At 53.7% G+C, this 17405-nt stretch overlaps 2 protein-coding genes across 2 annotated transcripts in view; one reads left to right on the top strand and one right to left on the bottom strand.

The window, feature by feature from the left end:
- The window catches only part of TESMIN (testis expressed metallothionein like protein), a 39496-nt gene extending 38439 nt beyond the window's left edge, over positions 1-1057 (top strand). The window contains exon 9 of the mRNA XM_052662521.1: positions 865-1057. Coding sequence (XP_052518481.1) covers positions 865-1057 — 193 coding nt within the window. The remainder of the gene's footprint in view (positions 1-864) is intronic.
- Positions 1058-10346: 9289 nt separating this feature from the next.
- Positions 10347-16188, bottom strand: GAL (galanin and GMAP prepropeptide). The gene is made up of 6 exons (XM_052662195.1): positions 16019-16188; positions 15683-15763; positions 14801-14855; positions 11992-12078; positions 11628-11705; positions 10347-10601 (listed from the first exon to the last, which is right to left on the bottom strand). The coding sequence occupies exons 2-6, from the start codon at positions 15761-15763 to the stop codon at positions 10531-10533; spliced, it is 372 nt and encodes a 123-aa protein (XP_052518155.1). The 5' UTR covers positions 16019-16188; the 3' UTR covers positions 10347-10530.
- Between the last annotated feature and the right edge of the window lie 1217 nt (positions 16189-17405).

The raw sequence follows: 17405 nt of genomic DNA, 5'->3' as shown, positions 1-17405 counted from the left end.
GAGGCCTTTACTGGTAAAAATTTACTGAAACATGGCTGCATCTTCTGTGAAATTACATGTGGAAACATTATTGCCTGACATGGTGATGCTGAGTGTCTGATGGAATGTGACAGGGACTCCATACTCGGGAGTCCAGTCTCAAAATGTTAAGACTCTCGACCTGAGGCCAGCCCTGTTCATTCATCTGCAACAGAAGTCATCGTGTATTGCCTTGACAGATTTAAACCAATCCAAATGTTTGTATTTTCATGATCTATAGTTTTGCTAAATTTTCTCATTTTGAGCATGACTTGGGCAACTAGCTAGCTAAGTCACAGTTGCCCCTGGAGCCCAGTGAGGAGGTGACTGGTCCTGTATGACGTGGTTCAGCTGACTTTCAGAACCACTTCAGGGATCCAGGGGGTGTTGGGAGGCAAGCTGACAGTGCGCCCCCCAGGAGGCGACTCCTCAGAGCCCGCTGTGCTGTGGCCGCTTTCCTCAGGCAGACAGACCTGTGCATGGAGCCCAGACCACAGCCTGTCGGAGCTAATACTCCTGCTGCTGCAACCCCTGCCCAGCCGGCAGGCTCGATGCTGCAGCCCAGGTCTCCGGGCTCCTCTGTGGATCTAAGTTTGAGAAGATGTAGAATCTTCAGGGAAAAGGATGTCTAGGAGATGATAGACTCATCTGGCCTCTGCATTCTTCTTCTAAAAGCAGTCCTATATATGGTCACAGGGCATATAATTTCCAGTATTAAGAAAACAACATTAGATTTTACCAGTGGCTTTCTTTGAAGTGCTATAACAAGCGTGTCCCCTGGACTGTGAAAGGTATTTAAAACAGTGGAGTGACTGAACTTGGCCTTCAACTGGTTTACTCTGACAGGCGGTCGACCTCGTGCATCTCCTGGGAGGTGGTGGAAGCCACGTGCGCCTGCCTGCTGGCCCAGGGCGAAGAGGCAGAGAAGGAGCTCCGCTCCGAGTGCCTGGCGGAGCAAATGGTCCTAGAGGAGTTCGGGAGATGCTTGTCGCAGATTCTCCATATTGAGTTTAAATCCAAAGGGCTGAAAATTGAGTAGAGTACAGCATGGTGACACACACACATGTAGGTTTTGTATTCTGAAGGGAATCTCTGGTTTAGAAAGACTGTTTTAAGGAGCATGAGGCTGGGTCTGTACCAATAGCTTCATCATTAAGAACAAAGTTTCTCTCCTACTCAGAGTCTCCAAGGGATTTGGCGACTAAAATCCTCCCCCAGTTTTGAGGAAGTGCATGACCCTACTGTTGTCTGGACCCAAGGAGACAGCATGGGTTCCTGTAATCCTGGGAGAATGGTCTGCACTACCATTGAGTAATGGAGGGTGGAAGCAGGCCCTGGAGAGAAATACAAGTCCTTTCCTATTGACTTTACCCTCTCCAGGGAATTTTCCTCCTCATTATGAAAAGCCATAATGATTTTTCCCCTAAATTGTTTAGAAATAAATTCCCCAGATAGGCTGCTAAGATACAATGTAAAATCTGTAGAGAACTACTAAATACCTTGGAGAATTTCTGAGTGTAAGTATTTCCCTGGAGTCTCAAAAATTACTAGTCTTCTCTAGGGTCACCATGAAATGCAGACAGTGGGGTTGGTTTGATCAGTAGCATTTTGAGTTGTGGGGCTGAAATTATCTAGTTTCTTATATGTTTCCATTTAAATTGTGGAAAAGCTCTATTATCCAATTAACTTCTCCATAATTACTGTTATAATATTTCTATTGTTTGTAAAATATGGTTAAAATAACTAATTTGCAGAAGTCAGCAGGAAAGTTAAGTTATTAAGTTGACTATTGGTTCTATTGTAAAAGCAAAGAGGAATAAAAATTTCAAATGTCTTCCATTATTGCAATTAACTTAATAACTGAACATGTATTTGTTATGTTCTGTGTTCATTAAGAGTGTTGGCCCCTTGGAGAATGTTTAAAAAGCTCGCACACACCACTTAAAGAAGTGGGGTCCTAAGATCTGGTCACCGGGCACGTCAGTGAGAAGTCGAGGAGCAGGTTGAGATTTGTGGAGCTGCGTTTGGAGCAGCCTAGCTCTGACGGGGAACCAGAGGGGGGATTTGCTGTCGTTCAGTCACTTAGTTGTGTCTGACTAGTTGGCGACCCTGTGGACTGCAGCAAGCCAGGCTTCCCTGTCCTTCACTATCTCCCTGAGTTTGGTCAAACTCATGTCCGCTGAGTTGATGATGCATCCAACCATCTCATCCTTTGTTACTCCTTCTCCTGCTGCCCTCAATCTTTCCCAGCATCAGGGTCTTTTCTAATGAGTCAGCTCTTCGCATCAGGTGGCCCAAGTATTGGAGCTTCAGCTTCAACATCAGTACTTCCAATGAATATTCAGGATTAATTTCCTTTACAACTGACTGGTTTGATCTCCTTGCAGTCCAAGGGACTCTCAGGAGTCTTCTTCAGCACCACTATTCAAAAGCATCAGTTCTTTGGCGCTCAGCCTTCTTTATGGTTCAACTCTCACATCTGTACATGACTACTGGAAAACCAAAGCTTTGACTAATACGAACCTTTGTCGACAAAGTGATGTCTCTCTTTTTTTAATACACTGCCTAGGTTTGTCATAGCTTTTCTTCCAAGGAGCAAGTGTCTTATAATTTCATGGTTGTAGTCACTGTCCACAGTGATTTTGGAGCCCAAGAAAATAAAGTAAATCACTGTTTCCATTGTTTCCCCATCTATTTGCCATGAAGTGATGGGACTGGATGCCATGATCTTAGTTTTTTGAATGTTGAGTTTTAAGCCAGCTTCTTCAGTCTCCTCTTTCATCTTCATCAAGAGGCTCCTTGCTTTAGTTCCTCTTTGCTTTCTGCCATTAGGGTGGTGTCATCTGCATGTCTGAGGTTACTGACATTTCTCCCGGCAATCTGGATTCCAGCTTGAGCTTCATCTAGTCCTGCATTTCGCATTACACTCATGTCTGTGCTCCACTTTGAGTTAAAATTTGTGAAGAATATATGGTCTGGATCTAGATTCATTTTTCTGCATGTGGATGTCCGGTTGTTCTGGCACCATTTGCTGAAAAGACCACCTTTTCTTTATTGTATGGCCTTTGCTCCTTTGCCACAGAACAGCTGACTATATATAGTTTTTCTTTTTTTTCCTTTTTTGTTTCCTTGTTTGTCTTTTGGCCATAGGACACAGCTTGTGGGACCTTAGTCCCCCGACCAGGGAAAGCACCAAGTCCCAACCACTGGACCACAAGGGAATTCCCTGTCAGTTGACTCTATTCATGTGGGTAAGTTTCTGTCTCTCTATTCTGTTCCATTGATCTGTTTGTTAATTTTTCCACAAATATCACACTGTCTTGATTGCTATGGCTTTATGGTAGGTCTTAAGTTCGGGTGCTGTCCGTCCTCAAACTTTGTTCTTCTCCTTCAATATCACGTTGGCCATTCTAGGTCTTTTGCCTCTTCACATCACTTTAGAATCAGTTTTTTGACATCCACGAAATAACCTGCTGAGATTTTTATTGGCATTGTGTTGATTCTAGAGATCAAGTTGAGAAGAACTGACATCTTGGAAATACTGAGTCTTTCTCTCCATGAACACGGAATATCTATTTAGTTCTTTGATGTTTTAAAATGTTTATCTGACTGTTGTGCACTTGGCCTTGCTGGTCTTCCTTGCTGAGCAGGCTCTTCTCTGACTGTGGGGAGCACAGCTGCTCCTCAGGGATGCTGTGTGGGCTTCTCACTGGAGTGGCTTGTCTTGCTTCAGAGCATGGACTCCAGGGCCCTCTCACCTCGATAGTTGCTGCTCCGGGCTCTAGAGCACAGGCTCAGTTGCTGTGCCACAGGCACTTAGTTGCTCCGCTTCTGCTTTACTGACTACGCTAAAGCCTTTGACCGTGTGGATCACAACAAACTGTGGGAACTTCTTCAAGAGATGGGGATACCAGACCACTTGACCTGCCTCCTGAGAAATCTATATGCAGTTCAAGAAGCAACAGTTAGAACTGGACATGGAACAACAGACTGGTTCCAGATTGGGAAAGGAGTACATCAAGGCTGTATATTATCACCCTGCTTATTTAACTTATATGCAGAGTACATCATGAGAAACACTGGGCTGGAAGAAGCACAAGCTGGAATCAAGATTGCCGGGAGAAATATCAATAACCTCAGATACGCAGATGATACCACCCTTATGGCAGAAAAAGAGAACTGAAGAGTCTCTTGATGAAAGTGAAAGAGGAGAGTGAAAAAGTTGGCTTAAAGCTCAACATTCAGAAAACGAAGACCATGGCATCTGGTCCCATCACTTCATGGGAAATAGATGGGGAAACAATGGAAACAGTGTCAGACTTTATTTTGGGGGTGCTCCAAAATCACTGCATATGGTGACTGCAGACATGAAATTAAAAGAGTCTTGCTCCTTGGAAGAAAAGTTATGACCAACCTAGACAGCATATTCAAAAGCAGAGACATTACTTTGCCAACAAAGGTCCATTTAGTCAAAGCTATGGTGTTTCCAGTAGTCATGTATGGATGTGAAAGTTGGACTATAAACAAAGCTGAGCACCATAGAATTGATGCTTTTGCACTGTGGTGTAGGAGATGACTCTTGAGAATCCCTTGGACTGCAAGGAGATCCAACCAGTCCATCCTAAAGGAAATCAGTCCTGAATATTCATTGGAAGGACTGATGCTGAAGCTGAAACTCCAATACTTTGGCCACCTGATGCGAAGAACTGACTCATTGGAAAAGACCCTGATGCTGGGAAAGATTGAGGGCGGGAGGAGAAGGGGACGACAGAGGGTGAAATGGTTGGATCACCAACCATTTGGTGATCACCAACTCGATGGACATGAGTTTGAGTAAACTCTGGGAGTTGGTGATGGACAGGGAGGCCTGGTGTGCTGCAGTCCATGGGGTCGCAGAGTCGGACACGACTGAGTGACGGGACTGATCTGAACCATGTGTGGGATCTTCCGGGGCTAGAGACAGAATCAGTGTCACTTGTGTTGCAAGGAGGATTCTCATCCACTGGACCACCATGGCAGTTCCTCATATAGATCTTGTACATGTTTTGTTAGATTTATACCTAAGGATTTTATCTGGGGAGTGCTAACAGAAACGGCATTGTGTTTTTAATTTCAAACTCCGCTTGTTCATAGTGCTATACGGGAAAGAGATTGACTTCTGTATATTAACCTTGTATCCTGAAACCTTGCTGTAATTGTCTTTCTGTCCGAGGAGTCTGGGGACTGATTTTTAACATAGTCTGTTGTGTCATCTTTGAACAAAGGAAGTTTTATTTCTTCCTTCTCAACCTGTATATTTTTGATTTCCTCTTCTTTTCACATTAGCTGGAACTTCCAGTACGGTGTTGAAAGGTAGTAATGAGAGGGGACATCTTTGTCTTGCTCCTTATCTTAGTGGGAAAGTTTCTAGTTTCTCACTGTTAAGTATAATGTGGTAAAGAACCAGCCTGCCAGTGCAGGAGACTTAAGAGACGCAGGTTTGATCCTTGGAGGAGGTCATGGCAATCCAGTCCAGTTTTCTTGCCTGAGGAGCCTGGCAGGCTACAGTCCATAGGGTTGCAAAGAGTCGGAAATGACTGAAGCGACTTAGACGCACGCATGTAGGGTTTTTGTTAGATATTCTTAACCAAGTTGTAGATATTCTTTATCGATTCATTGATTACCAAAGGCTTATTGTTTTTTAATCATCTACAGGTATTGGATTTTGTCACATGCCTTTTCTGCATCTACTGATAAGATCCTGGGGTTTTTCTTCTTTAGCCTATTTATGTGATGGATTGCATTTAAATTTTTCTTTTTTTTGGCTAATTGGCCGTTCATTGCTACTCTCGGGCTTTCTCTAGTCGTGGCAAGCAGGAGCTGCTCTTCCTGACGGTGCTCAGGTTCTCACTGCAGTAGCTTCTCTTGAGGCCAGAGCGTGGCCTCTCGGGTGCTCGCGCCTCAGCAGTTCCGGCTCTCAGGCTCTAGAGCGCAGGCCCAGTAGTGGGGACGTCTGGGCTCCATTGCTCCTCAGCATGTAGGATCATCCTGGAACAGGGAGTGAACCTAGGTCCCCTGAACTGGCAAGTGGATTCCTATCCACTGTACCACCAGGAAAATCTTACATTAATTGACTTTGGATTGTTGGACCAGACTTACATACATAGGTGAAATCCCACTTAGTTGTAGTGTATAATTTTTTTATACTCAGTTGGATTTGACTTGCAACACTTTGTTGAGGATTTTGGCATTTATGTTCATCAGAGATATTGGTCTGTAGTTTTCATGTGGTGTTTGTGTGTGTATGTTTCTTTTTTAGGGTAATATTGCACTCATAGGATGAGTTAGAATGAGTTGGGAAGTTTTCCCTCAGCTTCTGTGTCCCAGAAGGGATAGTAAAGAATTGGAATAATTTTTCCCTTAAATATTTAGTAGAATTCACCAGTGAACATAACAAGGCCCCAAAATATATTTTAGTAGCTTCTTAAAAATTTAAACATTTCATTTTAAGATAATTGTGATCTATATACAATTGTAAGAAATAATACAGAGAGAAATGTACCCGTTATCTAGTTTTCCCTAGTGGTAACACAGAGAAGGCAATGGCAACCCACTCCAGGGTTCTTGCCTGGAGAATCCCAGGGACGGGGGAGCCTGGTGGGGTGCCGTCTATGGGGTCGCACAGAGTCGGACATGACTGAAGCGACTTAGCAGCAGCAGCAGAGGTGAGATCTCGCAAACCTTTAGCACAGTATCACAGCCAGGACGGTGACATTGACACAGTCGAGATGCAGCATTCTGCCGCCTCAAGGCTCCCTCCAGTCACTTTCTCGTATTCACAACCCCTCCTGCCTTTTCCCCTCCCCTCCCAAACCCTGGCAGCCACTAGTCTATTGCCCACACCTGTACCTTAGTCGCTTCAGAAATGTTAAATAGACAGCGTTGTGCAGTGTGTGACTCAGAGGAGTTCTCTGGAGATCACCAGGGTGTTGTGAGTCTTAATACTCAGTTCCTATTCACGGTCGGTAGTAGGTGTGGGTGACAAGAGAATAGCCCGTTGGAGGGCAGCTGAGTTGTTATGAATAAACTACTATGAATATTTGTGTGTGGGTTCTTGTGTAAAGGTAAGTCTTCATTTGTCTGGGGTAAATGCTTGGGAGTGCAGTGGCTGGGTTGGATGGTTGTGGCATGTTTGATTTTTAAAGATGTGATCAGCTCTCTTCCAGAGCAGCTGAATCACATTACATTTTCAGCAGCAGTGTGAGTCATCCACCTTCTCTGCCTCCTTACCAGCAGTTGGTGCTGTGACTGTCTCTTCAGCTGTTCCAATGGGTGTTTAGTAATTGGTTGTGCTTTTAATGTGCAGCCCCCTAAACATTAATTATGCTGAACATCTCTTCTGGTGCTTTTTTTCCATCTCTGTAAGCTGTTCAGTGAAGCGTCTGTTCATGTATTGTGCTCATTTTAACTGGATTTTTGTTGAGCTTTGAGAGTCCTTTATATGTTTTAGAAAACAGTCCTTGGTGGGCTATGTGGTTTCCAAATATTTTCTCCCAGTCCTTGTTCTTTTCACGCTCTTTCTTGATGGGTATCGTGTTGTCTGTGTATCACTTCAGAGATAGTAGACCTCTTCCCTCTGCTGAGGAGACAAGAAAGGACCCAGTCCCCACACTGTGTCGTCCCTGGGCCCTGATTTCCCTGCTGCCCTGCCTTCCTCCTGACTTTGAGTCTCCTGGTGTTCGTTTTATGCATAATGTCCAGGGCTTTTCACTGTACTGACGGGAACGAGAGAAAAGACACCTCCTTTCAAGCCTGCAAATCAGCAAACATCACATTTTAAGCTTAGATCAGAGGTGGTCAAGCTTTCTGCTTTCTAGAGCCTTCTTTGTTGTTACCATGGATAAAAGAGGGTAGAATCCAGACTTTAAAATGAACCACTAGTAGCTCTCTTTTGCAACGTATTAAAAACAAAAGTCGAGCTGTATGTCAGAACGGTCAGGAGCTGTGATGCTTGTCATCTTCCTGAGACTTCACCGCCCTTCCCGAGGCCTTCCTTAGCCTCCCAGTACCTCTCCCCTCCTCTCAGGCATCACCTTCTCCTCCCCTTTCTCCTCCCTCCTGAAGCTCCCCAGGGAGGCAGACTTCCTCGCCCTTCCTCGGCCTGGTCTCCCTCTCGCCGCCTCGCCCCGCCCCAAGTGCGCCCGAGCAGCAGCGTGTCTCTGCGCAGATGGCGGGGGAGGCACCTGGTCTTGGCCTTGATCGCAGCCCTCAGCTTTCATGACTGCTCCTCACGGGACAGACAGCCTCGCGGAGAATTTCCCTGCGCTCTCCTCTTCCACCTCTCAGCCGGTCCCCTGGGTGGCTCCCAGGCCTGTCTGTGAGTTCTCCACCTCCCCTGGGGTCTGGTGAACTCTTCTCCTTGGAAATACTGGCCACAATTGGCAACTGATTGACCCGGCATGGCCATGGCCAGCTGCAGCCACGTTCTCCCCGGGAAGTAAAGCGTCTCCCCTACAGCCTTCCTCTGAGGAGGGCCACCGAGTCCATCACTTGTGACCACCAGATGGCAGCACGCCGCCCCCCGCCCCCCGCCCCCCGCCCCCCGCCCCTCGCCGCCACCATCTCTCCCACTCCATTTACACCACGTGGGCAGAGGGGGTGAGATTGCAGAGCTCGGCCTGGAGCCCACATGGCTGCGCCCGCACCGAGCCCCCTGAGATGCTCTCCTGCCCGTCAGGTGCGATGCTGGAAGCCAGGGCCTGGCCCCGGCTCACCTCTGTTTCTCCGGCAAGGGTGGTTTCCTGAGGGAGTTCAGCGTGGTGAGGAGAGACAGCCGCAGACAGAACTCTGACAGGCTGGGACGGCGCCACACTCGCTGGGCCTGCACACAGCCTTGCTCAGGGAGAATGAACAGGAAGGTGTTCTGGAGAAGGCCACCACCGAGCGGGACCGTGTGGGATGTGTAGGAGTTTACCAGGCACTGGTAGGGAGGTGTGCAGAGGTTTCAAGTGAGAGAGACTGGGCCAGGGGCTGCAGTTGGCAGGATCTGGGGCTCAGGGCACAGGGAGGCTAGCAGAGCAGCCTGGGTGGCGCCTGGTGTGGATGGAAGGGGCCAAGGCCAGAGGCAGGGCAGGCAGACTGCAGGTGGGTGTGGGGGGAGCGTGAATGAGGTATGTGCGGCCCCCGCCAGCTGCTGCTGCCGGGCACTTGTGGGGAGTTCAGACTCTGTGCACCTGGTCCTCCTGAGCACTCTGGGCAGGGGCCTGGCCCCCAAGCTCTGACAGGGCTTCTGGGGGTGCTGGGGCCCCCGCGAGCCTGGGGGAATTAGAGCAGCTCAGAAGAGGAGCCTGAGGACGGTGAGGGCAGGAGGTGAAGGACGGCCTGGCGCCTGTGGGACCTGCGGGCTGTGTGCCTGCACCCTGAGCTGCGATGGCCCACGCGGGCGTGTGCGTGGCAAGTGCCAGGCCGAGTGGCTGGGGGCAGGAGGGAGAGGCCCTGTGAGTCGCAAGGGAGAGGAGGCCGGGCTGGGCTAGGCCTCGGAGAACTAAGCCGTGTCTACTTCTTCCTGGGAGCGGGCAGTCAGCGCCACACTTGGCCGCGTGCTGCAGTCACCTGGGGAGCATGGGAACACGGTGGGCACCCGGACTGGCTCAGGGGTGTGCGGGCCACCTGGGCCCCCAGGGCCGAGAGGCGCTGCTGGGGCAGAGATGGCGGGAAGACCGCCCCACTGCCTCCTCAGGCCGCTCGGGCTCCTGAGGACGACTGTCTGGCTTCGCAGCGTCGCCTGTTTCCTTCTTGGGTCTTCAGTAGGGGGACCAAGACTTCTACTCTCAGTCCCCACGTGCTGTCCTTAACTCAGCATCAGCCTAGCACACCTCCTGATCCAAAGAAAGGCTGCCGTGCTTCGGACGGTGGCCTCCTGACCCACCGCGTGACTCGCGCTGCCCAGTCGGTCCCCACCTCGCGCGGCCCGGCACTGCCGCCCCTCGCCACCCTGCACTCCCCAACCCTCACGCCCGCCTCCACGCCACTCCTCCCCCTCAGGCTCGGGGCTGCTGTGGCCGTTCCCATCTCCCCATGTCAGCCGCAGGAGGGCAGGGTTCTGTTTGTGGTTTTGTCTGTCTCAGAAACAAACTTGCCTTCATAATTATCTTTGACTCAGCTTCATGTTAAGACAACTTTGTTCCCTAAACATGAGTGACAACAGAAGGTGTTTCAGAGATACTCTAGATGGTGGAATTTGAAGGTAAAAGTTTTATCTAACACCCATGATTATAAACAAGCATCATCCTTTAAAAACACATTGGTGGCACTAGTGACAAGCCAGACACCTGGAAGGAAATGATAATCACAAGCCATTGCTGTTTTTTTTTTTTAATTTTGCCACTCAAACTTATGACCAAAGGGAAAGAACCTGAAATGGCAAGGACACAGCATCAGGGCAGCAGGGATGGGGCGGTTGCCATGTGACGGGCACCCTCGTGGGGCACGACTGCGCGTGACACGGGGAGCCCGATGCGCGCGGGAGCCCGCTCAGGACCGCTCGGCGTCTCCTGCGGACTCTGCTGTGGGGAGACTGGGCAGGTGCTCCAGGACCCCGGCGTCTGCAAGGGGAAGGGCCACACTCAGATCCCCCCGCATCAAGCCCGGCATCAGGCACGTGCCACAGTTAACCCCCACACTGGGCATGCATTTAGGTAATAAAAATCAATGTCCCCTAAGGAAAGAAGTTCCATGTGGCAACATTCCAAACAGAGCAAATAAACCCATAAGGGTCCATCTGCCCTTGCTGGGAGAGTCACCAGTTTTCTCCACAGAGGTCTCCCCAGAGGCTCCACTGGGCTCTTGGTTCTGAGGTCTCCCAGTCCTTCTCCCACAGTGCCGCTGCCCGTGGATGGTTCTGAGGGAAAGCTGCAAGCTCGAATCGCCCCCCAAAACTCCTCCCCCGCTAAGCCCCCCTAAAAGCAGTGGAGCCTGAGAGCAAGTGGATCAAGACAGAACCCAGAAACCATCCTCACTCTTCCAACTAGACAAAACGGGGACAACCCTGGTGCCACCCTTGGAGGTCCCGGTGGTGACCTCTCAGAGCCCCTTCCACAGGGCGGGTTTGATTGGATTAAGGCCAGACTGTCACTTGGAGCCCTGCTATGTCCCCAGGCCACCTCCCCCGGCGGTGACCTCTCAGGGCCCCTTCCACAGGGCGGGTTTGATTAAGGCCAGACGGTCACTGGGGCAAGAGCGGCAGTCACAAGCACAGAAATGCTGAGGTCGGATGGGCCATGGGGAGGCCCCCTCGTCTGCAGTGTCCATGGAAGAGCCTAGATCCCAGGCCACAGGGCTATGGGGGTCAAACGCAGCCTGCCCCCCAGGAGACTGCCCACGGTGAAAATGCAACCAGGACCCTGGGCTCCAGGTGGTCTGCGGAGAGCCTGGCTGTGTGTAGTGACTGCGGCCCCACGTCCAGGAGTCTGGGTCCACAGCGCAAATGAACCAAGCCCCGGCCTTGTCACTGCTCCCACCAGCGTGACTAGGTGTGAGGTGGACCCGGCTCCTCCCCAGGAGAAGTCCATGGAATCTTTTCTCCACAGGCTTCCAAGAGGTGGGGTTTCCCCTTGGGGTACTTTACGTACCTTTGAGATGCAGGAAAGTCAGAAACTCTATTATCGTGCGCACAACGTTGTTATCCGCCAGCGGTCTGTCAAAGCTTCCTAGAAACCAGAGGGGGCAGGGTTGACAACCGGGGTGCCCGTCCTAGACCTGGGCACCTGGAGGCACCACCGGGACGCCCCTCCCTCCCTCCCAGAGCCTGTTTCAGCTCAGGGCAGGCCCTGAGACCCCCTGGCCGCCCCAGGATCTTACTCTCAGGTTTGGGGCGCCTCGTTCTGGCAGCTGACAGATCTTGTGGGGCCCAGCTCAGGCTCGGTTGTGGATCGGGCGGGCAGGAGACCAATACCCCCACGGCCCTGCCGTGCCCTGGGATTAAAGTCCCCTCACCTGGCCGGGCTTCGTCTTCAGGCTCGAGTTCCCGCTTGCCGGCGAGGCCATGCTTGTCGTGAAATGACCTGTGGTTGTCGACGGCATCTGTCGGCAAACCAGGGAGGAAAGCACCTGAGTGTGGTTGCCGTGACAGGACACGCGGCTGCTTACTGCCGACACGCAACACAACCACAGTGTACAAACCAAGCACAGCAGGGGCACCGTGGAAGAGGGAGGGCCGCTCTCCACGGAACCAGAGGAGAGAGCCAGAGCCAGGGCGCTGCTCCCATCCAGGGGCTGGGGCCCGCAGAGCCGGAGGGGAGCCGCTGGTCCAGACGGGGCCAGCATGCGCCTAGTGGAGGGCACTGGCTCCAGGCCTGGTCAGCGCGGGTGTGCCAACGGCGCCCCAGGGGGGCTGGCGTTTGAACTGGGTGCCTCCCAGGCAGAGGACAGGGCCTGGGGTCCTATGTCCCTGAAAACAGGGGCAGGCGGAGCCACAGGATTTGCCCTTCTGATGAAAGCAGATTTTCTCTCTCTAAGACCACTGCCTGCTGTGAGGGAGATGGTCTGGAGCCAGGGAGAGAGAGACAGGGTCAGAGAGGAGGAGGAGGAGGAGGAGGGGGCGAGAAGGAAGGAGGGAGGTGGAGTGCGTGCACGTGTGTGTGTACACGTGAGTGCCTATGTGTGTGCATGTGTCTACACGTGTGTGTGTGCACATGCATGCATGTTGGCTGGAGTGAAAAGCGGGAATTGAGGTTGCAAGCAGAGAGATCCCCTAAGAAAGTCTTGGACGGAGTTCCCTGGTAGACTTTGCGGTTTCACTGCTGAAAGCCCGGGTTCAATCCCTGGTCGGGGAACTCACGTCTCATAAACTGCAGAGTGTGGCCAAAAAGAAAAAGTAAAATAAAAAGAACTGGAAAGAAAGAATGCAAACTCTGCGCCAAGCAGCCTGCAGTGAAGGGAAGGGCCTGACCTGGGGCCCTTCGGGGTAAAGGAGACCTGGGACACGGTTTCTGGCTGCCGGGCCTGATGCACCAGGTCGCCTCCAAGCCTGGGCAAGCGCGAACTAATGCATCTTCCCCCGGAGTCCTTGGCCTGCAGTGTGGAGGGATGACAAGCCCCCGGCGGTTCAGGAGGCCACTGGGTGCCTCCAGGCTCAGACCGGCCTCGGCAGCAAGCACATTCTCATGCTGACGACAGAAGCCAGGAGCACAGCGCGAAGTTGTAAGGGATTCTGACAAAGAGCTGGTCTAGATGGACAGCTTCTGCTGATCCAACTTGATGGTGAAAAACAGCTTGTTTTCTGACTCAGGACTTTTTGGCTGCGCTGCTCGGCTTGTGGGATGTTAGCTCCTCAGCCAGGGACCAAACCCGGGGAACCGACAGTGAAGGCATGGAGTCCTAAGCACCGGACAACCCAGGGAGTCCCAGATGCCCTTGATAAACACATTTTCAACACGGGCTCCTCCTTTCTATGGGGCCAGAAGCACCAGAGATGAGGTGCTCTCTTGGGAGGAAGGGACTCCGGGCTGCAGAGGGCTCAGGAAAACTCGTGAGTCAGTGTCCGGCAGGCAAGGCCACTCCACCCACAGTGCCCAGACCCCTGAGGACTGGCTGCTGCTTTTGTTCTGAGACCAGAGATGCCCAGGGGACCCTGCCTGTGGCCCGCCTTGTTTTCATTTCTGTCTCTGCGTTTCTCAAAGCCTGGCTCTCAGGGACCCTGCAGATCAGAGAAACAACCATGTGAAGTGGAAGAAGAGTCTGTACTTAAACTTGGGGGTTAAAAACTAAAAGCAGCTTCCCAGGATCGTTTAAAGGAGGATGGCTCTTCCCAGTGACTCTGGAGGGATTGGGACAAGAGCTATTTGCTGTTCGCCTCCTTTCCTGTGGGAAAACAGGAAATAAACAGAGGAGGAGTTTCTTCAAGGCTGATGGCTGTCCCCAGTGAAACCATGCCTGCAAGTTTGAAAGTAGGGGCAGGGTGAGATGGGAAGTGAAAGGTTTCCCCTCACCCCTCCTTGAGGTCAAAACCTGAAGGGGTCACTGCGGACAGAGGACGTGCAGGAAGCAGAGTGGGGGTGGGCGGCATGCAGCCTGGGGTCCACAGCGTCCCCTTTAGCGCCTGGAGGCGAGCCACTTCCCACCTCTGCCGCTTCCTGCGCCCACGGAGGAATTCCACGGCACTGAGCCAGTCACTGAGCCCCGGGGTCCGTGTGCTTGCCCGTAAACGCAGCGGTCGAACTGGGACTCTCTGAAGGCCCCCACTAGTCTACACTCACTGGAGTTCTGCATCCTGAACGGAGTTAAATTACTCACACCAAGTGCAGACGATGTCACATCAAAGATAAGACCCCAGGGGTCAGTCACCCTGCATGACGGCTCCAGGAGAAGATTCGGAGCAGAAAGAGAACCATCGACACTCAGTCTTGGCACGAGCATGTTTTGGCCTCTTCAGGTCAAGAAATGGACGGGAGCATTCAGGGAGAGACAGAGGGACCCGAGACAGGGCCCCAAGGAGTGTCTACCTTCCGAGACGCTCACCCGGGGAGGCCTGAACAGGGGCTGAGGCTGGGAATCCCAGAGGAAGACGAGGCCTCGGAAGGGCCTGGGTCAGTCCCTTCAGTTAAACCTACAGAAAAACCCACCCTGCCTCGAAGTCTCAGGGAAAACTCCCCTGTGCCCCTTTATCTGACTTGCAGTGGAAAATCAAGGGCTCGGAGCAATGACCGGCGATCCCCACGTTTCAGGAAGAGCAGGGTCAGCACCAGCGCCGCAGCCAGCCCGACCAGAGCAGGTTTGCCCGAGATGCCGGCCCGGTTTCACTCACGTGGTCCGAGAAGGTAGCCGGCGCTGTTCAGGGTCCAGCCTCTCTTCTCCTTCACCTTAAACGGGAGGGCAGGGGTCAGAGGGCAAGCATCCTGCCTGGTACAGGCCACGATGGCTCAAAGAAGCCCCCAGCGGCAGCTTCTGCTCATATAACCCACCATGGCAGCCTGTGAAGTCAGCATCTACTTCAAATAGCCACACGGCTTCAATGACAAAGACTCGACTCTCACAGAATAAGCTGAGAGAGGCAAACTGTTAAAGCAAGAGCTTTAAATGAAATCAGAAAGACATTAAGTGAAATTCACCCAGACTTTCCAGGCAGGATACAGGAATCAGAATAATGCATGTACTTTGGGAAACTGCAAGACATTCCACACTTGCACCCCAGTAAGCTACCCTCGACAGGAGAACAGCAATGCCTGCCTTGTCCAAGAATCCCTTTAGAGTTGCAGACCACAGACTCAGAGTGCACCCACTGGCTTTAAATGATGCTGAAGACACGTGTCGCTAAAACCAGATGGCAAACGGGGTAACTGACGCTCTACTGAACTTAACCAAATGGGGTTCACCCCTCACCGGTCTGAGGCGCTACCGCCCCCCCCCCCCTCCCCCCGGTTCGCAGGGTCCCTATTTAGTGGCCCTGGAGGATCCGAGCCCGCCACCCATCTGCTTTGAGGACTCGGCCCCTCCCGGCGCCGCCCGCCCCAGTCTTCCGAAGCCCCCACACCCCCTCCCACCCCGAGGCAGAATCGATGGCTCTGTTCCTGGCACAAGGCACTCACCTCACCCCCACCCCCACCCCCAGTCTGGTTCTGATGCGGTCCCCCCCTTTGTCGAGAAGGAGACTCGACTTGGGGGGCGTTTGCCCCCGCCCTGCGCTTACCGGTGACCCGAGGCCCAGGGTGGCTGAAAGGGCCGCAGCGAGGAGCAGGGAGGCGAGCAGGAGGACGGAGCCTCTGGGCATCTGCAAGGGAAGGGGCGGTGGGCGGCGGCGCGGGGAGACCGGCCTCCCTCCCCAGGGCGCACGTCGGCCTGGGGCTCCGGACCCCCACCCCAACCCCTGCGGGTGCGGGAGGAGCAGCCAGGAGCCAGGGGGCCTAGGAGAGAGCCCGGCCAGGGGCGGAGGCGCCGCGCCGGCCCCGGGGAGGGTCCACCGGCAGGCGGCACTCTGGAGAGGGGAGCGAGGAGAAAAAGTGGGGTGAGCTCGGGGGCGCGGTACCTTGAGCGGGCCCGGAGGGTCGGGGGATGTCTGCGGGTGCTGGGGTGTCTGCAGGTCCTGTGTCGGCGGGGCCGCGCGTCCGTCGAGTCGGGTGGGGCAGGGCCGGGACGCTCACCGCATGGCGCGGCCTCGGGACGCGGAGGCGGGAAGCGCAGGGCGGCCGGGCTCCCTCGACGTGTCCGCGCCGGGAGCCGCCGCCGCCGCTATTTATGCGGCGCATCCCGGAGCCGCTCGGCTGCGTCACGGGCTCCGCTCCCGCCTCCTGCGCCCTCGCCGGCCCGAGTGGGCGGGAGTGACCGGAACTCAGTCCCCGGGGGGCCTCGGAGCGCCCGCGGGGGCGGCGGGGCGCGCGGTGGTCCTGCCTTGCGAGTGGGGCTGGCCGGGATGGCGAGAAGCCCCCCCCGCACCTGGCGGGAGAGCCCCCATCGCCGCGAACGGAGAGCCCCCAGCCCGCGGCGGAGACCCCACGCCTGTTATCGCGACCCCCTAGCCAGGCACAGCGGCCCCTGCGCAGGGAGCTCCGCAGCCGAAAGCCCTCACTCTGAGCTGGGCGCGGTCGCGGGGTCCTGGGCACCGCCGACCAGGCACCCTGTTGTAGCGGCAGGATTATGGGTTCAGCCTCGAGAACCATCCACAGGGGAAGGACAGCAGCCTGAAGCCCGCCCAGCTTCCTCCTCCCGTGCCCAGTGGCCCTCCCTACCCAGACCCCAGTCCCCTTTTTCTGGGGTGGGCTAAGTCGCTTCAGTCATGTCCGACTCTTTGCGACCCCATAGACTGTGGCCCGCCAGGTTCCTCTGTCGGTGGGATTTCCCAAGTAAGAAGACTGGATTGGGTAGCCACCCTCTTCTCCAGGGGATCTTCCCGACCGAGGGATCGAACCGGCCTCTCGCATTGGCAAGTGGATTCTTTACCACTAGCCCCACCTGGAAGCCCCCCCTCTTTTTCTAAAAGGGGGCGGATCCGCAAACGCACTTAGGCTGTGGGTCTGCGGGCTGGTCGGCTCTCGGCCTGAGGGCTGTGGGCGCCCCTCTCCATCCCACTGCGCTGCTGGGCGGGAAGGGGTACCTGCAGCCTTTCCGGACTAGGCAGCGCTCTTGGGAGCAGGGTCAGGTAGTGGTTGAGGCTTTGAGGGCCTGGAACCAGACCCGCCAAGGTTCCCAGAGGCGGCCAAGGGCTGGGTGGGTGGGCGGCAGACAGCAGGGTGCGGCTGCCCTGGACAGGCGGCCAGAGTCCCCTGGGAACAAGGCCGTCCCTGGCTCACTGCAGGGTGCGCCTTAGCTTGGGCCAGGCCTTGCTTGCAAAGACAGCTGGGCACACACAGGCCAGGCACCTCCAGGCTTCTGAGGAGGGAGGAAGCCATCAAGAGAAAATCTGCTCGAGCTCCTCT

This window comes from Budorcas taxicolor, chromosome 25 (genome assembly GCF_023091745.1).
Source record: "Budorcas taxicolor isolate Tak-1 chromosome 25, Takin1.1, whole genome shotgun sequence".
Lineage (NCBI taxonomy): Eukaryota > Metazoa > Chordata > Mammalia > Artiodactyla > Bovidae > Budorcas > Budorcas taxicolor.
Note: the sequence above shows the minus strand (reverse complement) of the source record. Positions and strands in the feature narration are given on the sequence as shown.